General features: G+C 64.9%; 1 protein-coding gene across 1 annotated transcript; it reads right to left on the reverse strand.

Annotated features, from left to right (window-relative positions):
* Nucleotides 1–2,148: 2,148 nt before the first annotated feature.
* LOC122211128 (lymphocyte antigen 6E-like) lies at nucleotides 2,149–7,004 on the reverse strand. The gene is made up of 3 exons (XM_042924231.1): nucleotides 6,953–7,004; nucleotides 4,927–5,025; nucleotides 2,149–2,360 (listed from the first exon to the last, which is right to left on the reverse strand). Exons 1-3 carry the CDS (start codon nucleotides 7,002–7,004, stop codon nucleotides 2,149–2,151), a joined length of 363 nt encoding a protein of 120 aa, XP_042780165.1.
* Nucleotides 7,005–11,299: the final 4,295 nt, after the last annotated feature.

Below are 11,299 nucleotides of genomic sequence, written 5' to 3' on the forward strand. Positions count from 1 at the left end.
TTTGTGCCTCAGCGTCCTCATCTGTGGCAAGGGCAATTAACGTCCTCATTGGAAATGTCTCTTGGCCGCACCTCGACTTCTGAATGTCGAAGTCTCGCAGGAGACCACCGGTCGTCGCGTGACACCAAATGTGGCCTTCCCTTGGGACTTGTACAAGTAGGGCCTGCCCTAGCGGGGAAGCTGGTCGGGCAGGAGTCAAGAGAGGGAATTTCCACTCTCTTTGAGAAAGAAACCCCAAACTTCAAAGGCTGGGTGGGGTGGCCCAACCCTGAGCCCCAAGTTTGTTCCCAAGAAGGCCACTTCACGTGGACTTTGTGCCAACCTGCTCCTGGGTCCCCGGAGCCCAACAGGCCTGGCCACGAAGGGAGCTGTACTAGTGACTCAGAGGGGCCCCAAGGGAATCCTGACATCCGTGTTTCGAGGCAGGGCCCCCTCAGCCCACCTCGTCCTCCAGGGTGTGGACAGAACCACAGAAAGCCTGCGAGAACACAAGTCCCTGCCCCTGACCCGCTTCCCCACACACTTCAGGAGCACTCCCGGGTAGAATGGCCGCCACGGCAGCGTCACAGGCACGGGGGACAGACAGCCGGCTGGGCTTGCAGGCACTGGGTGGGGGGTGGTGGCCCTGTGAGGCCAGAGAGGTGGCTGCTGGGAACGGGAGGAACTGTGTCCCTTTTGGGTACTCTGGGAACTCCGGGGACACTAGTGTCCGGCCGAGTTGCGGAGGTGGAGGTTGACAGGAAGGCAGTGGGAGACCTGCTGTCCTGGCTGCAATCTGTCCCTTGGTTCCCAGAATCGAGGCCCAGGCCCCACCAGGGAAGGTCCCGGCCATCACAGCGTCCCGTCACCTTGGCACTTGGGCTGTGGGAGCCGAGCTCTGCCAGGCAGGCAGGACATTGGCCTCTGGGGCCCCCGGAAGGGATGTGAGGGACAGCGATGTCGGGGGAGGGAAATTACCAAGGCCTGTGAGGGGAGGAGGCAGGTGGGCCAGGGCAGGGCCCGGGGGCTAGGAGCAGGGAGGCCCTGAGAGAGCTGTGGGCCGGGGACCTGCATGCGGTCCCGGGGAGAGGCCCTGGGCAGAGGTGAGGGAGGAGAGCTGGAGCCTCCAGCTGGGCACCCCCCAAGAAGAGCCCCGGGTGCCTGGCTGGGCCCTGACTAGGGGTGCAGGGCGGTAGGAGTTGTGGGGCACACCGCAGGGCCGACCACAGATGCTGGGGAACCCCACGGGAGTCCCCAGGCTGAGGGCTGGGAAGGGGTGCTGGCTTTTTGGATTCTGAGGAGAGTGCCTCCTGCTCTCTGAGTTTATGCCTGGAGAATGTCACCGCCCTCCGTAAAGTGCCCCCTGCCTGGCCCCGAGGTACGGGGGACCCCCCAAAATTTCAACATCTCAAACAATGGGGACAGGATGTACAGCTTTATTCTCCTCCACGAGCTCCTAGGGGGAGGCCTTGCCGTGGGCGCCTCTGGTGGGGGGCGGGCCAGCCCCCGTGCCCAGTGAGAACACAGGCCCCACACGGATTCCGCCCCCACAGCGGCAGCCAGGGGACCATGAACAGGCCTGCCTTCGCTGGCAGGGACTGGCGGTGGGGGCGAGGCGGCCTCCTGGAAGCCCTCATCCCATGTGCTGACCTGGGGTGGCCCTGTGGGCTCTCTCGGGGTGCCTGGCTCCCAGGAGGCCCGGGGGTGGGTGCTTGTGCGGAGTGAATTCGCCCCTGAGGTGTGAGCGAGCCGTGGAAGGAGTGGCGGGTCGGTGCGCAGGGGAGCACAGGCGTGGCTGGTGCAGGGGACGCCCAGACCTCTGACCCGCCTGCCCCGTGCGCGGTGGATCCGGGCACTCGAGGCCAGAGTGGGAGGAGCCCTCGTGGGAGGCCCCGCAATGGGGTGGAGGGTGTCGGGGAGGACCGGGTGGCCGGGACCCCGGGAGAGGGCCGAGGGTCCCTCAGAGGCGGGTTCCCTGAGGTAGGGGGGCTTCCCGCCCCGGGGTGGGAGCCCGAGGAGGGGGCCGGCGGCCCCGGGGGAAGCAGGGAGGAGCACAGGAGAGACAGGGACTCTTCCCGCCTGCGTGGCCGAGTGCGGGGAGCGGGGCAGGCTGGCGACGGCCTGCGAGGGGCCGGGTGAGAGCCGGGGGCCCGCCCGTGGAGCGTGGGCTCAGCAGGCCGCCCGGAGCAGCGCCCACAGCAGGCTGACGGAGGCACTGAGCCACAGAGCCCCGTGGCTGCCCGCCAGGCCCGCGGCCGCGTTGCGGTTGCACTGGCTGCCTTGGCAGCAGGAGACAGAGAGGGTGCGGCCGTCCGAGGACATTGTGCTGTTGGGGCACACCGGGGAGCAGGACTTCATGACCAGGATGCCACCGGGGTTTGCTGTGGAGAGAGGGGCGAGGGCCGTGGGTGGAGGGCTCTGTGCGTCCCCCGCCCGGCCCGCCGCGGCCCGGGGCTGCCGGCACCGCAGGCCCCGTCCGCTTCCAGGGCTCCCAGGGGCTCCGTTGTAGTGGGAGTTGGTTAGAGCAGGGGTGGGGTGGCCGGGTGACGGTAGCCAGCCCGGGCAGAGCAGAGGGACAGGCAGGCTGCAGCGGGACGAGGAGGGTGTCGGGGGCCGGTCCCCACCTGCTCAGGACCCACCTCTGTGCACAGTCCCCCCGCCCGCACGTGGGCCCACGGGGGGGGGGGGGAGTGGGGACACCAGACGCCCCAGGAGCAAATTCTCCGGTCACACGTGATGAGTGGTCATGACCGCGCTCAGCTATTACAGAACAGGGCAGTGTCCACAAACCCTGTCCTGAGCTATTGCCGAGGAGACGGGAAGGATGGGGGCAGGTGCTGCCGGGGACATTGACCCAGCGTGGCCACCTCCTCCCTGGCTGAGCCCCGGCCCCTTCCCCTGAGAGACGGGTATTAGGTGGGCCGTTGGGGGGCCGAATCGAAGGGCCCACCGGTGCACTGGGCGTGGCACTCCGCGGGAGCCACAGCAGCCCCGACATTTACCTTTGTCACAGGCAAGACCCCTTGGCACTTGGCGCTTTGCTGCGCTTTGGGCCTCCCCCGCCCCTCCCCCAGGATTGCCAGCAGGGGGTCAGGAGACACCTCCATCTGCTGGTGATGCTGGGAGCACACGGGCGTGACCACCGACCGGCCTCTCGGCGGCCGCGGGTCCCGTCCCCCAGTTCCTGCTCCGGGATCCCTCCTGTTCCCCCTCACGCATCAGCACCCTCCCCACTCGGGGGGCCTCTGCTCACGGCTCCCTCTGAGGAGCACCCCCCCCCCCATTGTCATCCAGGGCCATGACCGCTCGGGGAGCACCGCCTGGCAGGACACACGGGTGGACAGACAGACTCAGCAGATGGGCAGTGAGGAGCAAACAGGAGGTGGGGTAAGGGGGGGGGGATGGGGGTCTAAAGGAAGCCCCCACCCCGGGGAGGGAACGGGGGCCCTCAGGGTGTCTGGTCCTGTGTGGGTGTAAGAACTCATGCTTCAGCGACAAAAGGCACCCATGGGGGGGGGGGAGGGGAGGGTCCCGGCATGGGGGGGACCACCGGGACCAGCTCCTCCCCAGCCCTCCCACCCACCCTTCTTTGTGCCACAGCCAGAGCCGCAGAGCACAGCGGGTGCTCAGGGGCCATCGGCCAGGTGACTGAAAGAGAACACGACCTGCCTGTGCCCCACACGCCCAGGACTTGGCCAGAAGTAGGGGAGCGTCCCCTAGGCCCTGAGAAAGTGACCTGGTCCTTGGGCAGGGTCCTTCTCCGCCTGACGGGAGCAGGTCCGGGAGGCATCGAGGGGTTTGTGCTGCCTCCTCACAGCGTCCCTGCACCAAGGAGGGGTGGGGTCCAGCCAGACACCCCGTCTCCCCGTAATAAGGGGGCTCTGCGTCCCATGTGGGAGGGCCTTTATAATCATCGAGGTTCACAGGGAGCTGGGGCCCCAGCGAGGCTGCCTGGCTCATCCAGGGCATGTGACGTGCTGTCGGGACCTCCACAGACAGGACACCAACGGGGACAGGGACCGGTGGGGGGAGGGGGCTCCTCACCCCCTCCCAGAAGCAGTCGCTCCTGCCTCCTGGACCCCACACGGCCACCTGCGGCCAAACCTCAGCACACATGCCTCCCCCCTCTCTCAGGCCGCTCAGGGACCCAGTGTCTCTGCAGCATCTTCCAACCCCCCCCCCACCCCTCACTTCAGGGTCCCACCCTGTGCCTGCTGCCCCTGCAGGCCAACTTCCCCACTGCCCTGTCTAGTGACCCGGTCAAGCTTCCCACCCCTCGGGGCCACCACAGCGACCGGGCCCCTCACCTCCCTGCCTTGCTCAAACTCCTACCATGTGACCTTCTGTGGCCCCCCCTCGCACCCTGACCCCGCCTGCCAAGGTCACCATCAAGCACCACTTGAGAGCTCGGGGCCCCAGCCCAGCCCTTGACGGCTCAGGGAAGAACCAGACCCGCAGAGGGACTTGGGAGGTCAGAGGAAGGAGGGAGCCTGTCCTAGGGTTCCGGGCACGGGGGCGGGGGGGTCGTCTGAGGGAGGCAGGCTACAGGTGTGGCCGGGAAAGGCAGGGTGATGGTGACAGGCCTCGGGGCCGAGGCCGTGGGTCCTGTCATGATGCCATGGGCCGGGCTGCCCCCGCAGCCCTGTACCCCACCCTGTCCTCCAGGCGCCGGCCTCCCTCCAGGCCCAGTCTTGCCGAATCCCTGTGCGGCCTGCTCCCTCCCGCATCTCTCACTCGGGCTCCCTCTGACTCGAGCGGGAAGGCCACATCTGGCCTTGCTCTGCGGTGTCGGGTCGGGGTGTCGGGGTGGGGGTGTCGCTGGGCTGCTCCTAGCCCACCTCCCACCAACACGGAGGCGGGCTCCGGCAGAGTGGGCGGGTCCCTACCCCCTCCGGCACCGCAGGGGGGCCCCTGGCTGGGCTGTGGGGGTGCGTGCGGGGTACTCACTGGCCTGGGTGATCACACAGTACTTGTCAGTTGGGGCGCACTCCACCAGAGACTCGCAGTCCTTGTGGCCACAGCACACGTGACAGTGAAGGGCCCGGGCTGGGGGGAGGAAGCAGGGACCCCTGTCAGCGTGGGCTGGGGAGAGCCTGGGGGCCATGTCTGGCCCTCTCTGAGCCTCCGCCACCCCCCCTTCCCTCCGGAGGTGCTCCCGGTCCCCGGGGACGGGGCTAGAGACTCGGCAGGCCGGTCAGCAGGAGCGAGGGGGCCCTGGGACGGAGGAGGGTTAACTCCGGGGGGGATCTGGGCTCTGCTTCTCACTGCCGCTGCCCCTCTCTGAGCGACACAGTCCTCCCTATGAGATGGGACCGAGCACAGCCTGAGGCTGCCCGGATGACAAGTCACAGGCTCTTGGCCCCTGCCCCACCCTCTTGTGCTGGGGCTCCCGGCCTGCACCGCGGCCTGGACCCGAGGACAGCGGGGGCTGGGAGGGTTTTGCGCACCGTTGGCACCAAGGGCTGCTTAGTTAACAGGAGGGAACAGCCCTGCCCTCCCTGCCCGGGGCCTGCCAGCGGCCCCTACCCCAGACTGATCAGTGGACAGTCCACAGCAAAAGGCCCTGGTGACCCCCCGCCCCGTGCACTGTGACCGGCCCCAGGCCCCGACCACAAGGATGCAGGACAAGGCTCCTGGCCTGGAGGAGCCCGCAGGCTTCCCGGGGGGTGGGGGCGGCCAGCTGAGGTTGGGATGGAGTGGGGTGAGTGAGATAGAGTGACACTTTGTGGGACACCTGGCCCAGGTGTCTTCATAGAGGGAGGGGGCCATCTGGGAGGGCTTCCTGGAGGGGGTGCCCCTGGAACTGCGAAGGGGCCATTGGGCAGGTGGGAGAGCCAGCGTGGAGGGGCACGTGCTGCGAGATAGGGCACGTCTGTGCCAGGCCTGGGGGGCTGTGGTGTGCCCGCTCCGACGTCAAAGCCGGCACCTGTGGAGTGGGGTGACAGCATCTTCCACACACGGCTCAGCGGACATCAGGGACCCCTTTCCCTGGGGAAGTGGGGACACTTGTGGCTGAACCACGGGTGATGAGGTCAAGCTCAGACAGACCCCAGGCTCAGAGGCTTTCTTCCCAGGTTAGGGCTCTGGAACACCCCCAGGAAAAAGAGGCAACTCTGGGGGTGACCCCTGGCTGTTCCTATGCTCCTGTCTGCAACCGAGTCTGGTCGGGTGGGGGGGACACTCCCAGCTTCCTCTGAACTAGAAACTCACATTGCCTCTGTTTCCCCCTCAGGGGTCGGAGAGTCCCTGTGTGGGGGGATCTCCACACTGGGGAGGCCTCACTGGGGCCTCCGGGCAGCCGCCCCTCACCGTTGTGCCAGCCTCTCTTCTGACAAACACCTTGTCCCCTGCCCCGTCCCCAGAGCCAGCCTCGAACCTCTGCCCAAGTGTCCCCTCCATCTGTGTTTCCGGCCTCCTCGGGATGGGCCTGGTCTCCGAGGCGCCTCTGTCTCTGCCTTCCCCCCAGGCGGTTCCCCAGACAGGCCGGAGGCCCCAGCTCTCCCACCTCCACTCGGGGCATGTGGAGGGGGCTATTATCCCTGGGTGGTAATTATTCAGCTGCTAATCACAGGCTGGATCACCCCCTCCCCGGGGCCCCATTTCCGGTGGCCCCAAAGCAGCAGGTGCTCTCGTTCAAGGTCACACAGCCAGCAAGAGGGGCTGGGAGTGACCAACTCATTTCCCTGATTCCAGCACCGAGAGTCCTGCCTCCCAAGAAGCCCCTTTGTCCAGGAAAACAGGACACTGGCCTCCTGGCTGGTAGCCTGTCCCCCTGTCGGCCCAGAGCTCTGCAGACTCAGGCCTGTCACCGGCTCTTTCACCCACGAGAGGCAGATATACTAGAAACTATGCCCAAAGGGACACAAAGGTCTCCAGGTCTCCCCCCCCCGCCACACACACACACTCCTCAGGGGGAAGCCACGCCCAGCAGCTGTCTGTCCCCAACCCTCCCACCTGGGTCAGTGGTTCTTACCCAGGTCAGTGCACAGAGCGGCCAGAAGCAGAAAGAGCAGGAGTGGCCTCATCGTGGGGCATCCACCGGCTGGGACTGGGGAGCGGCCGGCACCAGGTGCCTTTATATGACTGGCCTCTTCGCCGGGTCAGACCTAGTAATTTAGCTGGAGCTGAACTTGGGACGGCAGGGCCAGCCTGACTCACGCTGCCTGGGCTCCCCTCTGCCCCACCCCCAGGGCTCCGGGGGCTCTCAGGTCACCTGTGCCTTCTCTCTGCCTGCCTCCCTGTCCTGAGCCTTTGGCCTCCCGGTCCCTCGAGGTATCACGAGGCCCCAGGCCCGGCTGGGGAGAAGGGAAGGTCTCGATGGTCTATGGGTGACAGCCCACGCTTGGGGCCTGGGGGACACAGCCCTGCCTGGGTCTTCCGGGTAAGCACAGCCATTTCTCCTGTGTCTCTCCCCTGGCCAGGCCAGGCCAATCAGGGAGGCGCCAAGCCCATTTGAGTGGGGACACTGAGACACTGCAGGCTGAAGCCTGGCTTTGGACCAGCGCGTCTCAATTTTTGTGCGCGCACACATCACAGGGACCCTGGTGAAATGCTGAGTCTGAGGCCCTGGACCCTGCATCCCTGACAAGCTCCTGGAGAGGCCGGTGCTGCTGGGCTGCAGGGATGACCGAGCAGGGGTGGGCAGGGCCAGAGGGGCCCAGCATCTCAGCTGGCACTGAGTCACTGCCCGTTGGCCTCCAGGCCGGGCTTGGGGGACCCTAAATGACAAGGGTGCCCCGGGAGGATGCAGGGACCAGCCTGGGCACAGTGGGCTGCCCCCAGTTGCTGTTTTGGGGTCTGGCTAGGGTTCCAGAGGCCGAAGGTTGGAGCTCACACCTCCTGGTGTTTCCACTGCGTCCCTTCCGAGGGCCACCCGCCTCTCTCTTCTGGCGGCCGGAGTCCCCTCCCCAGCGACCAGAGCCTCCCTTCCAGATGCAGTTCCGACCGTGTCACCGTCCACCGAGAGCTCTGCAGGCACACACTGTCCACATAAGCCCGCCTCGCCTGGCCTCCCCTGTGTCCTCCAGCCTCCCCGCCCTCCCCTCGGCCTCCAGAGTGAAGCCACGTGCCTCCATGCCCTCACCCGGGCCCGGCCCGATGCCCGGAACACCCTTCCCTCCTTTCCTTCCCCGGCAGAATCATTATCTTTGTCCGGAACATTCTTAGACCCACTATTCCTGCCTGTGCCCTGGCGGCGCCTGCCTGGAGCCCGTGTCCTTCCCCAGGTCCCCCGCAGGGCCTCTGCTCCGTCACCCACGGAGGCTGGGCCAGCTGCTCACCCCTAGAACCAGGTGCACAGGCCGGGAGCCACGTGCATGGACGTGGGGCCCTGGCGGTGCAGCAGGGGTCAGACCCGCGCTGGGACAAGCTCTCTCCACACCGTCACCGCCTAGCAAAGCGTCAAGGAGCCTGGAACACTGATATTTCATATTGGCTGTTTTTAAACTTTGTGTAGAACTTTCTCAATTTCAGATGTATGGCGTGTGGGGTCCCATCTGCCACGGTCCCCAAAAGACCGGGATGGGCTCACCCTTATCAGGAACCTGCTGAGAGTGTCGCGAGGGCGCAGCAAACGCACGAGCTACAGTCTCTGCGTCCGGAACGAGGGCACATCAGTGTGCTGAGAAGGGAGGGGTAAGGCCTGCGCAATCCCGGGGTTGACTCCGTGCATCTCGCCCCGTCTACTCTACCCCGTCCACGCCTCCCAAACCCTCTAATACGCTGCACGGCATCTACCGAACTCCTCCCACCTTCATCTGCCATCAGAGCTGGGTCACTTTCTGTGGCCACGGACCGTGACGGTTAGCTGGGCTTTGCCCAGCAGCACCTGGCTTCCTTGGTCTGAACCCCTGCCCTGCACGCAGCGGTCATGAGATAGAGACCAGACTCCGAGGACCGAGCTCCTTGCCAGATTTCACCTCATCCTGACCTCAGGCCTGAGAAAGTTCTCTCCTCTGCTGCGAGGGTTACAGGACTGGGAAGGGTGCGATAGAGCCCAGACTGGTGCCAGGATACTAGAGCGTAAGGCAGGTGGCCGGCCCTAGGTCCAGCTCAGAGGTCAGCGGGGAGAGGCCAGGCGAGCGCCCAACGGCCAATAGCATCCTTTAGTTTTCCAGCAGGGCCCAGTCTGGGTTCAGGGAGGGGGATCCCCTCCCTACAAGTGCCAGCTGCCAGCGCTCTTTGGGTGACGCCGACCACGGCCAGCCCCTCCTCTCACTGAACTCAGACCTGCTTGTCACCTTTGTGGCACCCCCAGGCCCCAGGTAACCCTGCCTGGGCCTCTGTGCTTGTCTGAGTGTGCAGCCGGACAGCTGTGGGTGGGGAGGGAGCCTGGGACTCTGGGATCCCCCTGCCCCAGGTCACAGACGATCGTTGGTTCCACGGCTCTGATTCCTACTGAGTGTCAGGCTCGGGCCCTTGGTGCAGGGGTACGGAAATGCGGGGCCGAGTGGGCTGGTGGACCCACACTAAGAGAGATCAGCCAGCTCAGGTGGTGGGCACCCCGTGCCCGGCCTGGTTCTATCAATGCCAGTGGCCGCTACCTGGAGAGGTACCAGGTGAGAGCTGCCTTTTGAAGTAGGGCTGGAGGGAGGGGACCCTCGAAACTACAGGAAAAGCCAATGCAGAGGAGCCGGCTGAGCCAGGGCGCCAGGGCCCCAAACTCTCCACGCAAGCAAAGTGGGCTGCACCCTCCCCAGCGGGCGCAGCGTGGCTCAAACTGGGGTCCGTATTCCTGGGGATCTGTGAGCACTTTCCCCTCTCATAGGGCCACTTGGGGAACCCGGAACTTCGTGCATCTCAAAAAGCCTTTCGGGCAGAGGTTCTGCAGCTCAAGGGGTGGGAGCCCTGGGAAGGGCCTGCCTATCTGGGGAGCCATCCTTCAAGGACAGAGCGAGGGGGGGGGGGGTGGACCTACCCCCTCATTGAACTAATTGGGCTCCTGAAACTTTACAAGCTGGGTGTTCTCCAATTAAGGTCCAGACTCCCACCCCCGACGGCAGGGACACATGGCTTCCCTCGCCTGGCGTAGAACTCCACTCCTCAGAGTGGCTGAGAGAGAGACGTGGGGCTTCCTGTCCCACAGGTGCGTAGGCAGGTGAGGGAACTGGGGCAGCAGGTGAGGCCGTGGACTTGCCAGGACAGAAGAACTTCATCCCACCTTCCAGGGAGAGACCTTGGCCCCCGTTAGGAACCCCCAGACCTCCCCGCGAACCAGAGGCAGAGTCCAGCCCCTGCCGCCCCCTCCCTCTCTCCTACCCTGCCCTTGGCTCCTTCTTTCTACCCTGCCTCTGACCCCTCTTCCCTCCGGTGCTGGGAAGGAAGGGAAGAGGACCCAGAATTCGAACGGAGGCCCCTTCCTGTTGGGCAGGGGCCGGGAAAGGGGGGCTCGTGTGCCTCCATTAGCCAAAGGGGACTCCTGTGCTCTGACCCTGGTCACACCCTAAGCCCTCATCATGTTCATGCGCTGAGCCCTGACCCTGAAGAAGGGGTTCAGGACAGTCCCCACCCCCTCCTCCCCAGCCATTCGTATCACCCTGGCCCCTGGATTATTTTGAGCTGTAGGAACTTGAGACCCTGAGGGCTCAGGAGCACTTTTGCCCCTCCCTTAACTACATAGAGGAATGTAAATTGGGCGTCTTTCCCAAAATAAGGGTTATTAGCAGACATAGGTTTTATCTGAGCGACCCATCTGGATGGTAAGGCAAACATCTAATTACCAAACATCACCCTGTGAAACGCATTCTTTCCTTCTGAAATCCCAGACCCCCTCCTCAGGTCAGAGTGACATCTGTCCCTCGTTTCCCCCCCCCCCCGCCTTTGGAATTGCCCTGTCTTTGTGGATTCTCCCTATGAAATTCGATTTTCTCCTGTTCATCTGTCTCAGGTAGATTTGATTCCCAATGCAGCTAAAAGGATCCTGAAGGGAACAGGAGTTCTTGCCCTCCGTGAAGGGGTGAGGCATTCTCGCTCCCTGACGCTGGTCACATACTGAGAGAACCTGGCCACACTCTGAGCCTTGAGCCCCTTCACGGGCTGAGCCCTGGCCCTGGCCACAGAGAGGAGAAGCTTCTCTGGTCTTGGGGCCTGCAACCAGGGCATGGGAAGGAGCAAAGAAAGGCCGGTTTGTCTGGGGCGGAGGGGGCCCCACAAAGGCCTTTAACAGCAGCTGGAGGGACCTGGCTGGTGAGACTCTTTGAGTGCTCTGAGCAGAAAGTTTGGTGTTTTGAGTCATTCTGGCCTCTGCCCTCCCTGGCCCTGGCCCGCTGCCTTCCACTTTCCTACAGCAGGGAGAATACCAGCTTCTCTGTATCTACCCTGA

Source organism: Panthera leo, chromosome F2, assembly GCF_018350215.1.
Source record: "Panthera leo isolate Ple1 chromosome F2, P.leo_Ple1_pat1.1, whole genome shotgun sequence".
NCBI lineage: Eukaryota > Metazoa > Chordata > Mammalia > Carnivora > Felidae > Panthera > Panthera leo.